Source organism: Cydia splendana, chromosome 26, assembly GCF_910591565.1.
Source record: "Cydia splendana chromosome 26, ilCydSple1.2, whole genome shotgun sequence".
NCBI classification, from domain to species: domain Eukaryota; kingdom Metazoa; phylum Arthropoda; class Insecta; order Lepidoptera; family Tortricidae; genus Cydia; species Cydia splendana.
Window position 1 is genome coordinate 948,099 of NC_085985.1, and position 12,381 is coordinate 960,479.

Below are 12,381 nucleotides of genomic sequence, written 5' to 3' on the forward strand. Positions count from 1 at the left end.
GGCCTGGAACAAATCGAGGAAGGCAATACAAAGAAAATAAGTTTTTAAGTTATATTAAAGTGTCTATGAGCATTGGTTGCCTAATAATAAACGTTTTCTTTTTGATAAAATAAGTATCTTCGTGGAATTTTAGCTTGGAGTAGTATAGTTGTGATCTAGTTAAATTTAGCACATAACTTGAGCTAATTAGAGCTAGTGCTTCGAGCAACACCGGCTTCCGACACATCGGAAGGGAGGGGCCCAAGCGATATCTCACCGTACAAATCTTTCTGCCATTTTTCGCGGGGGGAAAGGTGCACACAGTCGCACTTCTCACACACTTACATACAAAATCCAATCTGTAATGACGACACAAATACATAGAAAATGACACACGTCAAAGACAAATCTTGCAAACCTCGATCTCTTTTTGTGTACGGACGAGTGACAAGTGTCACAACACGCACACTAACACATTTTCGTTGAAGTATGTTATTGTATTCTGAGAGATGAGAAGTCGGATTTGTCGCTCGACCGATCCGCAATTTGTACTGAGCGAGCAAAATCGATAAATCCAACAATTACATGAGACTAAAATATAATAATTGTGTTTGAATGTAATTAAACGTATGATATGTAAAAAAAATATTACATGTGAAATGTAACACTTTCTTTTTGTAAATTTGATGTCCCCGACCTCTTTTTATAACAAAAAACCGAGCAAACAGGCATTTTTGTGCAGCAGTGTTCACGCGCGCGTCTGGACTCGGTCTAGTGAAAAATCCAAGTGCAACTAGTTTTATTACCCGCGCTAGATTAGATTGACGCGCTAATCTTGTACCTCGGCAGAGGGGAAATAGTGCGAATGCCGCCTCCCTTCCGTGTTGCTCGAAGAGCTAGTGCGACTGCAGTTAGAGCAGGCCTACGAGTTCAAAGCTCGCATCATGAAGTCACAAGCGCCGCTGTAAAGGGACTTACAGAGGGCGAAGCAGGAGGTGAGGCCTGAAATAAATCGAGGCAGGCATACAAATATTTTTAGTTTTTAAGACATATTAATGGTATAGTCGGCTGATAATCAATATTTATCTATATTATTTTGATATGATTAAAGAGATATTATATAAATACTGCTTGCATGTTTATTTAGGTTCGCGAGGCTCAGGAGGCCCTGGACAACCACAACGACGAGACAGCTGAACTTCAGGAGGCGGCCGAGATGGCGGCGCTCGACAAGGAAATGGCTGAAGGTAACAAAATAATTATCTTAACTTATCCTCATAAGACCCACGTACGTACGCACGGATGGGGGAAGATCGCGCAGTCTGGAGGGCGTACTCTGGAGTACCAAGTGGCCGAAGGCCGTCGGGACGCCCTGGGTACCGCAGGAGAGACGAAGTGCAGAAAGACCTTAGCGAACTGGGCGTCGTCGACTGGACAGAAACGGCTTTGGACAGAGTAGCATGGCGGTCAAGGCAAGCTATTATACTTAGTAACTTTATTTTTATTAATTAATTACAGTGAGACGCCTCATTCTGCTCTCGTATGTTTCTTTTCTCTTAATGAATGTATTAATTATACAGGATATTGACTCTTGGAGACCCTATACATCTCTAAGGATAACTTGATAAACTATATAATCTTATAGTTCTGACACCTAGAGACATTTACACCTCTAAATATTATAGATTTTTTTTTGTGTTTTGTATCTGTATTTTTTATGTAATTCGACATTAAGAGACCATATACATCTCTTAGTAATTGTAATACGTTAGATTGAATTGTTAGTTTTATTTTATAAAATTGTTGATGTTATTATTTTTCCTTGTATGTAAATTCAATGATGACGTGTAAAAGTGCCCTTGTGGCCTATTTGCTGAATAAATGTTGATGTTTGATGTTTGATGATGTTTGATGGTCTTTGGTGTCGGAGGCCGAGATCCACTTCGGGTCGTTACGCCACAGCAGTAAGTAAGTAGTATCCTCATAAGGCTCAACGTGTATAGAGAGTTATTGTAATAGTAAATTATGTGGTCACAGTAAATTTACTGTCACCTATCGACACAGCATTAAAACTATAAATGAAAATGTATAAAAAAATAAAAAAATATATATATTTATGGCTAAGTCATTTTTTTTTCTTTTTTTTAGAACGCCATTATGACTTTAACCCATGTTCTTTCACTGATATGTGTTAAAATTGTTAAATATCAAACGGTGTCGTCAACGCCATCTTCCCGAGTATAGGCCAAAGGTGTGGCGCCATCTATTCCAGACTAACTTTTTCTTGATTTCCGAGGCACGTTTTTTCGTTAGGCTTTATTCATCTTATACGGAGTTACATATATCTTTAGTGCAGTGCCCTGTTTATCAACTTGTGATACAAGTGGAAGTCCCTTTCTAACTAAAGCTGTCAAAAAGTGACATCCGCTTGTATTACAGATTACAAACTTTTGATAAACAGGGCACTGGTCAGGATCTCGACAACTAAGAAGGGAGTTTCATTTTTTTTTTTCATTTTTTTTTCAGAGCGCGCCGAGGCACTTCAACTAGAGCTGGAATCCTGCCGCGAGAAGTTGGAGGAGGCAACCTTGGACCTGCAACTCATGCGCGCTGAAATGGAGGCCTCGGGAAACACCCGTGAGTTCTGGTTTACTTCACACACGCTTGTAAACGGGGTCTTTTTACACGTGTAGGGCACTTTACCGCACTCTAGTGCGGTGATCAGCACTTTACGTGACTAGGTCGAATATTTAAAGGGCCACATGTACAGGGCCGTCTTAAACTATGCTGGGGCCCTGGCAAATAATAATTTGAGGCCCTTTTGGAAAGTAAAGAAAACGAATTAAACTAACATTTTTCTACTATGATCTTCTATTTATTATGGGTAAACAAATATTCAGTTCCTGTCTGTCCGTGTCCTCCGGGGCCCCCTGAGGATGGGGGCCCTGGGCACGGGCCCCGTGTGCCCGCATGGTAAAGACGGCACTGCATACTGTAAAACGTTGTACGATACACGTGTGAATAGGTAATTCGCAACTCTTGTCGATATGAATTTATCGCCATTCGTTGCTTTTCGCACTTGTATCGTAATGTTTCAATAAGCATGGCACAGTCAGGATTGGGATAGTATTATAATAATTATGCACGGGATTTTTTTGCAAATGCTTTCTCGGATATAGATTTTATTTAGTTAATTTTTACATTTTGGGTGTAATTTCTAAACATAGAATATTTTTTTTTAAATAATATATCAAAATATTGTTCGTTCGCCATTTGGGAGCTAAAAATACAATGAAATAAAAACTGTTAGTTTTCCATTGGAACTTGGGAAATTGTAATTTTTAACTCTCATTTTGGCGGCCATGTACACTCAAAAGCAATGAAAGTGACCCAATTTTTATTGCTTTTGAGTGTATTCAAAAGCAGCACACACGGTTATACAAAAATATTCGGGCTCCACGTCTCAAATTGCTTTATATTTTTACATTGTAAAGTATATAAGTACTGGAAATATTTTTAAATTTGAATTTAGATTATAAATAATATATTTATTTTATTTTATGTTATATTTATTTATATTATATTTTTATTTTATAGAAAAATTTAAACAGCTTATGGTTGTACGTATATATCGCAATTTTTATTTTGGGTCGCACATAGGTACCATTTATTATGTATTATATGCTCATATAGTTTCATATTTTATATTTTTATATTTATTTTATGCACGACTTTAACACATTCACTGCTTTGGGTGTTTAGAGGGTTGCTTATTGGCGGGGTTTTATTTTGGTTAGAAAAAAAATACATGGCGTAAATATATGGTTTTCTTTGGTTTAAGTATATGTTAGGAATTATTACATTAAATTTTTTCTGAAACGGCAATGTGGTGCATGTATTTTTCCACATTTTATGTAGTTACATATTTACATTATATTCTTGAAATTTAACAGCTTAAAATAAGATAGCAAGACTCTAGTTTTATTTTCAATGTTATTTTAGAATTTTAACGATAAAAAATGATGGGATTGAATAATCATACTTAAATGATTTTTACTAAGGTGAATGTGTTAGGTCATTGTATGTGTATAATATTATTTGCATGTATTTTGTGTCTGTGTTTGTGTTTACACTTTGTTTACAGTCTCCCGTCGACACGACTTACTCGTATATTTTATTGATTCTTACATATTTTTGTACCTACTATTATCCGATATTAGGTCACTAATATCGGAATAAAATAAATCTCAGATTAAAAAATACCTATTGAAAATATCTTTAGCATTTTCTTAATAGAATTTTTTTTATAAAGAAATTAAGAAAAGAGATAAGTAATGTATTCATTAAACTAGAAAGAGAGAATATAGGTGCCATTATATTTGCTTCACTCCCCTTCAAATTTCGAAACCTAAAACTAATCCATGAAATCGGTCATCAATATTTTATGGAGGTCAAAACATTTAACAGGCATTTTGTTTTAAGTCAAAATAAATATAACGTAAGCTGTCGCTAGACGGACACCTTTTTGAACTTTGAACAACCTTTTACAATAACCATTTTCTCAAAAATGGACGGCAAAGTCGACTTTGCCGTTTAAAAAATAGGTTGCGAAGCGCGTAGTTTATGGTCAGTCAAAAATTAAAAAGTTAAAAACATTGCAGTCTCGATTTTGGGACTGCAATGTTGCATACAAATTCCATTATTTGTCGAGTTCCAAACTTTTTAAAAGTTGAAACATTGGCCATATCAAATGAAGGCACAGGCCCATTAAACAGCCAAACAGATGATTAGTACCGCGACTATTTAGCTGTCTCAAATAGGTTGGCGTATTTTCGGCAGAAAAATACACTTTTATTTTTTTATTAAAAAAATAAAAGTGTATTTTTCTGTTGTGTATTTTTTTATTAAAAAAATAAAAAGGCGGCAAAGCTAATTTTTTCAATTGTTTCTACTTTTTTCTGTGAAAATATATACGTAAGAAACTGCTTTTGTAAAATATTTCTATGATATTTATATTTCTTGCACCATTTTTGAGAAAAGCACTATATATGACTCGGCTGGAAGGCTACTTGCTGGCTTCGGATTCAATTAAACGGACTCCCAAGGTCGTCCGTTTAAAACGAATCCTCAGCCTGCAAGTAGCTACTTCCGAGCCTCGATAATAATGTACTATTAACTACTACTCACATCCCAAATTACAAAAATACCGAGCCTCAAGCCCCGTTTCCCCCGACGCGACCGACGCACGGGAGCTGCATGTACCCGCCCCGTAACCGGCAACCGTGTGCGCTGACCAGAGCACCCGTACGCAGCCGCCGACGACCGCGCCGCCACCGGCTACGAGATGCGACAGCTGCAGCAGCAGAACGCCCGCCTCAGGGACACGCTGGTGCGCCTCAGGGACCTCAGCGCGCACGACAAGCACGCCATGCAGAAGATGAACAAGGTGAGACTATATAACACTTTAAACTCTCGCGTTTTGTACACATATTTAATTACACAAACGAAAGTAAAGGTAACTAAAGGTAAGAATATGAAAAAAGTGGTCACCATTTTGAAAATTTCATTTTTGGGCCGATTGCATCAGGCTTTAAAAGAGCCTCGTCGTTATAACAGACCTCAGCGCCTACTCAGCAGATAAACAAGGTGATTCTTGACAGACAGACATTTTTAAATAAAACTGGACGCCATTAGATGCTGCCAAAAGATGAACAAGGCAAGACGACAAAAATAGACAGTTTTATAAATAATGTAAACGCCATTTTGAGAGTTTACATTTTTGGGCCGATCGCATCAGCCTAGAGAGCCTCAACTTCGCGCGGCGGCAGCGGCGAGGGGCAGCCATAGGTGGGAGCAGAAACAGCCATCGGAAGTTTCGTTCCCACCTTTGGCCGTGCCGTAACGGCTGCAGAGGCTGTCATAAACATTAAAAAAAAAACTGTAGTAAAATCGACAAAACGAAAGCGCTTATAAATGTTTCATCTTCATATATCGACATCCGAATCTCTGATATACTTTTTCCCCATGTTAAAAAAAAAAGATTATGTTGCTTAGCGAGCCAATAATCGATAAAGCCAAAGAAAAACGCATTAGATGGTACGGGCACGTCCAAAGACGCGAAGAAGACCACCCGGTGAAACTGGCCTTGAACCTGCCTGTAACCCAGCCACGCGGCCATGGAAGACCACCCTCCACTTGGCTGACGACGGTCGAGAAAGACCTCAAAGAAGCTCAAATCGACACCAACGCCGCACGGAATCGTGCTCAGTGGAGGATGCGGACGAGGAGGGCCGACCCCAAGTAAATGGGACTACCGGTCTAGGGGAAAGAAGAATGTTGCTTAGCGAGCTTGGTGTGCAAAATGCCCCTTTTCTGATGAGAAGGTCCTAAGGGTGGTATTCCACCTGTCTAATTTCTTGGTCCTATGTGTATTTGCGTCTCACATTTTGCTTAATTTAATGAGAGAGTGAGCATAAGGACCCTTTTCTCATGGACAGTGATCATTGATAACTTTTTGACATTTGAAACAGTTTTAAACCTCTAAAACTTTTTCTAAATTTTCAGGACATAGAACAATACAAATCCGAGATTGCGGAACTGTCTCGTACCAAGGAGAAGCTGTCAACCAGGGTTGAGGAGTTGGAAGCTCAGGTTGCAGATCTCAGGGAACAGGTGGACGCTGCACTTGGTGCTGAGGAGATGGTGGAACAGCTGGCTGAGAAGAAGATGGCGTTGGAAGACCAGGTGAGAACATTAGGGTCGAGGAGTTGGAAGCTCAGGTTGCAGACCTCAGGGAACAGGTGGACGCTGCACTTGGGGCTGAGGAGATGGTGGAACAGCTGGCTGAGAAGAAGATGCCGTTGGAAGACCAGGTGAGAACATTAGGGTTGAGGAGTTGGAAGCCCAGGTCGCAGACCTTCGGGAACAGGTGGATGCGGAACCTGGTGCTCAGGAGATGGTGGAACAGCTGGCTGAGAAGAAGATGGCTTTAGAAGACCAGGTGTGACCACCAGCAGCGATTTATTGTATAAGTACATAATTTCCAAAACTAAGGTACTGGGTGGCACCTCCCTACCTCACAATGTTCTATCATGACGAATGATCATTTTTAAAATCCGAACCCCCGAAAACCTCAAAACGAGTACTATAGTCACTTTCACGAAAATGTAAATGATCATCATCATCATCATCATCATCATCATCATCATCATCATCATCATATCAGCCAGAGGACGTCCACAGCTGGACATAGGCCTCCTCCAAAGAGTGCCACAATGACCGGTCTGCGCCACCCGCATCCAGCGGACTCCCGCGACCTTTACCAGGTCGTCAGTGCACCTTGTGGGGGGTCTACCCACGCTGCGCCTTCCGGTACGTAAATGTAAATGATCGCCATCTTGAAATTCCAAGCATCATTTTCGAAACCACCACCCCCGGAAACCTAGAAAACGAGTACCATTTGTTTATGCAATAATATATTAATGTTTATTCATCCATTTGTATTTCCTGTCCAGGTGGAACAGCTCAAACAAGACGTGTCCGAGCTGGAAGCACTTCAAGAAGTCCACGAACAGCTGGTGGAGTCCAACCGGGAGCTGGAGCAAGACCTGCGCGAGGAGCTGGAGATGGCTCAGAGCGCCACTAGAGAGGTATGTTACTATATTGCTATAACTCTAAACCAGTGGTTCTTCACCGGTGATCCAGGGGCCACTGATGGTCCTTTGGAAGCACCTGAAGTGGTCCACGAATTTATAAAAAAAAATCGTTAATTTCTCTTTTTTTCTTAGCTGTTCATCTTGATATAAATATCTTCCACGGCTTTGGAGCCTAGAGAAAACGCACACCTTTTGATTTTGGATTCTTTGAAATTGTAATTCTACACAGGGATTTTTATAAAATAGTATTCTTTTTATTTCTCAATTTATTCCCCTATGGAACTGAGACAATGTATGCATTTAGGGTGAGAGGCAGTTTATTAATAGTGAGTTTAAGCATACAAATGAATTTTGTAGATTTTAGTCCAGCGTTTTTAAATTTTAAAATAATTTTTATTAAGTCCTAGGTGAAAGAAATAGGAAGTGTTGAGATTTTTTTTTATTTGAGAATAAACTCTTCATTTTGTAGTCGATTTACAAAGAAAATCCAAAACTTATTTGAAAAATAGTAGTTTGTGTTACAAGGGATCAAAATGATATATTTCCGTCAAGGACGTACTTTGAATCCTGAGCGTAATGAGGGATTAGAGTGTTAACGCCCAAGACGAAATAATTTTGATACCGTGTGACACATATATACTGCTTTTCACATCAACTATGAGGAAATTGTTATGTTCCAAAATATGTATTATTTGACCAAAAAAAAAATAGTATGCAAGAAAGAAAAAATCGTGTCCTAGAACAGAAAAGTACAACTTTGATCCCTCCTAGCAGGGAAGAAAAGTGCCACTTTGATCCCTCTGAGCGGGGAAGACAAAGCCCTTTTTCGAATAGGTGATGTGAAATAGTACGGGTAATATTATTACGCTCCGAGTTACACACAATGTTTTTCATCACACTTGCGATACAAAAATTAAGTATAAAGACAAAAAACTGTTAATTATGACACTAGAAACTTCATAACTCCCTAGGGAGAACGCTTTTTCTATAATTCCCGCTAAACCTGCGTGCAATTCCACTGAGCGAGTGTGATGAAAAGGATATTTTCTTTTACCCAGGTGGTGCGGGAACGAGAAGCAGCGTTTGAAACCATCATGGACCGTGACTCCACGATTCTCAAGTTCAGAGAACTGGTGCAGAAGATGACTGAACAGTATAATGAGATAAGGAACCAGCTGGAGTCCAAACAAGGTATTTAATTGATTAGTATTTTTTTGATGTTATGTATGCTGTGAACACTTACACAACAGCAAAATCAATTTTTCACCACACCAGCTCGGAAAGGCTTACTTTGTATACTTCAAAAACGAATAGCAAAGTTGCACTTTGCTATCAGTGATTCACATGTGAGGCAAAGTAATCAAATGCAAATTTTGAGTTGTTTTCTTATGTTTGCTGGTAGAATTGACTTTTAAATGATGATTTTGGATGATAAATATTTAATAGCATTCATTTGAATTTGATTTGGTTTGATTTTGTTTGATATTTTACATTTAATATTTGCTTCGGGTTGGTGTGGTGAAAAATTTTGTGATTCACTCGGGGGCAAATTTTGTTTAACCCTCATGCTTTGAAACCCTCGCAACGCTCAAGATTCCATTTTCCGAACCACTCTCTACGCTCGTGGTTCAATTTTGGAATCTTTCGCTTGCTCGGGTATCAATATTAGCACGAGCGGTTAAACAACAACTTTGCCCCCTTGTAAAATAAATAACTATTGTTTTTTTCAGGTTCCCCAGCGCCATCGTCCGAGCAGGACACCCCCGAGCCGTCCCGCTCTCCCCCGGTGGAGCTGGGCTCGCTGGTGCAGCTGTCCCGCGCCTCCACGCGCTCCGTGGACCTGCAGCTGCGCGCGCTGGAGCTGGCGCAGGCGCGCGCACGCGCGGACATGCTGGCCGCGTGCCTGCCCGACCACTTCATGCAGCCGGCGGGTGGGTATTATCATGAACAAGTATAAGTAAAGAAATAATGGTAACTAGCAGTACCGATAAATTCCGCTAAATGACGCTAGATGTCGACTACGAAATAGAAACAAATAAAATAAAAACAAGAAAAATAAAGTTCCCGCCGCGTCTGCCTGTCTGTATGTTTGTATGTTCCCGATAAAATCAAAAACTACTGGACGGATTTTCATGGGGTTTTCATCTAACAATATAATGATTCTTGAGGAAGGTTTAGGTGTATAATTTGTTAACCCGTGCGAAGCCGAGGCGGGTCGCTAGTTCATACTAAAAGTAATATATTTATCAGGTTTATTTTACTCCTGGTACTTGTTTCAGGTGACCACGACGCCATCTTACTGATTCTGCTGCTGCAGCGGCTGACCACCAAGGCGGACATCATTCTGGGGCAGATCAGGGAACGGTATGTTTCACTTTAACCCCTTCTTTGTAACTATATATTTAACAAAATGTATTTTTAACAAGCAGAAACGTCTGCGAACGATGCTATTAAACTTAGAATTTAAGACTGATATTTTTCTCTGTACAACAGGTTCCCGGCTGTCAACGTGTGGGACAGAGAGGCGGTGACAAAGACGCACACCGCCGTGCAATACAGCTTCCGATGCCAACTCGAATACCAGCTACACATGATACAGGTAACCGCGTGACGATTGTTCTCTGTACAACAGGTTCCCGGCTGTCAACGTGTGGGACAGGGAGGCGGTGACAAAGACGCACACCGCCGTGCAATACAGCTTCCGATGCCAACTCGAATACCAGCTACATATGATACAGCTTTTTTTTTATATACTACGTCGGTGGCAAACAAGCATACGGCCCGCCTGGTGAGAAACGCCTGAACGGAAATGTACAATTTTCTGCACACTTTTTAGAACAACGACTCACTTTCAGACCATGAGAAATGTAAATATATATTCTTGCTATATAATGGGGTTGGCCGGCAAAGTATTTAGCAGATGGCGCCAGCATAGCTTGCCCTATCAGTGCCCAGAATTGTACCAAAATTTTGTTATTTTTAAATGGAATTTTATGCCCTGCCACTTTTATGTCCAAATCTCATAGAAAAAGCGGCAAGTTATGATAGCGCCATCTATGCAAACCTTTGACAGTTGCCAACCCCATTGTTACAATAATATCCTCTCGAATGCCGGAACGCGGATCCACGTTAGTAGGTATTAAACTCTAATGATTAATTAATTAGAATTCAATACTTATTTTTTTTTTTTTTTTTTTATTATAATGTCACTTACAGTATACACCAAACATGACACAGCGCAGATCCACGTTCTGAGGATATTCGCTGTAATTTATTTTTCAAAAGCGTTTTTCAATAAAAAGCCATGTTAGATTGTTTACCATTCTTCTAATGCTAAAAAACGGCATAAAGTTAATTTTGAAAAGGGAATAATATTTTTATTTGATAGATTTAACACCTTTTACATCTGATTTTAATTTCTCCAGTGTATAGTATCGATGTGGGTGTGGACCCTGGACTCGTGCAAGCCGGAGCTGCTGCTGAAAGCTGCCAGCGCCCTCCCAGACGCGAGTCAACAGGAGAAGGCGCTGGACGGCGCGCTGCAGCTGCTGAAGACCAACGAGTTAGATGAAAACGTGGGGCTCGACGGTATGTATCACTACGCCTTATAAAACAACTAGCACAGCTGTATTTCACGACCGGTCTGGCCAAGTCGTGACCCTGCTATCTCGGGCTTGCTGTGAGGCTTAGTCAACTTGTGTAAAAATGTCCTATAGTACTTATTTATTTATTTTATCTCGCAGGTATCGAGCGCTGCTGGAGCTACCTGTCCGCCATGTGGTCGGCCCTCGGCCTCTCGGCGCTGGAGCCGGAGTACCCGCGCGAGGCCGTGGCGCACGCGTGCTGCGCGCTCGACGCGCTCGCAAGAGCGCTGCACGCTGACGCTAGCGCCCTACAACAGACTTTACTGGTATGTAAGGATGGGACCCCGGACAGTAGTAAAACACAGGAGTTCCGAGTAAATACTGTAATTTTTTCATTAAAAACTAGTATATATAAACTTGGGAATTTACGTGGGGAGGCTTACACGTGGAAGGTGTCCAGTAGCTTGACCTAAATTCCATTCCTTATATAGAGGAGAGTCATCTTACATCACTCTCCGTATATGGACTACATTCCTAACCTAATATGGAGGAGAGTTATATTACATGCCTCTCCTTATATGTAACTACTACCATAATATATTATGTTACTCATACCTACATTCCAGGTAAATCAGACAAGTATTGTTGCCCCATAATATGATGCCATAACTTATCTTTGAGTGTATATGCGCAAAGTAGAACGCATGCTTAAAAAGTCATGAGACTTTTATGTTGTTCTCTACACGCTGACGACAGTCCATTACACTACAACAAACTGTACTGATAAACCAAAAAGTAAAGTACACATTGACAACAGTTTCCAGGTAGCTATCGTTGCTCCTTACTTTAAAAAAAACATTTTTTTAGTGTACATACGCAAAGTAAAACGCACTCGTAAATAGGGTCGAAATTTTTACTGGGAAGACCGTCATAGACCTGTCGTATTTATAAGTAATATCAGGGAGACCGAGTTTTGCTGGGAAAACAATACAAACTTAAAAATATGCATTTTCTCAGAGATAAGACCTAGCTAAATCGATTTATCGCCCCCGAAAACCCCCATATAGCAAATTTCATCGAAATCGTTAGAGCCGTTTCCGAGACCCCCGAAATAAATATGCATATAAGTAAACAAGAATTGTTCTTTTAAACTTTAAAGGTAT

The 12,381-nt window shown here is 40.2% G+C and overlaps 1 protein-coding gene across 1 annotated transcript in view; it reads left to right on the plus strand.

Annotated features, from left to right (window-relative positions):
• Window positions 1–12,381, plus strand: part of LOC134803232 (dynactin subunit 1) — a 57,314-nt gene that overhangs the window by 18,194 nt on the left and 26,739 nt on the right. Inside the window, exons 9-19 of the mRNA XM_063775925.1 lie at window positions 1,127–1,226; window positions 2,506–2,616; window positions 5,277–5,425; window positions 6,544–6,723; window positions 7,494–7,628; window positions 8,693–8,825; window positions 9,365–9,565; window positions 9,914–9,998; window positions 10,128–10,233; window positions 11,060–11,222; window positions 11,378–11,544. Of these exons, the coding sequence (XP_063631995.1) occupies window positions 1,127–1,226; window positions 2,506–2,616; window positions 5,277–5,425; window positions 6,544–6,723; window positions 7,494–7,628; window positions 8,693–8,825; window positions 9,365–9,565; window positions 9,914–9,998; window positions 10,128–10,233; window positions 11,060–11,222; window positions 11,378–11,544 (1,530 nt within the window). The remainder of the gene's footprint in view (window positions 1–1,126; window positions 1,227–2,505; window positions 2,617–5,276; window positions 5,426–6,543; window positions 6,724–7,493; window positions 7,629–8,692; window positions 8,826–9,364; window positions 9,566–9,913; window positions 9,999–10,127; window positions 10,234–11,059; window positions 11,223–11,377; window positions 11,545–12,381) is intronic.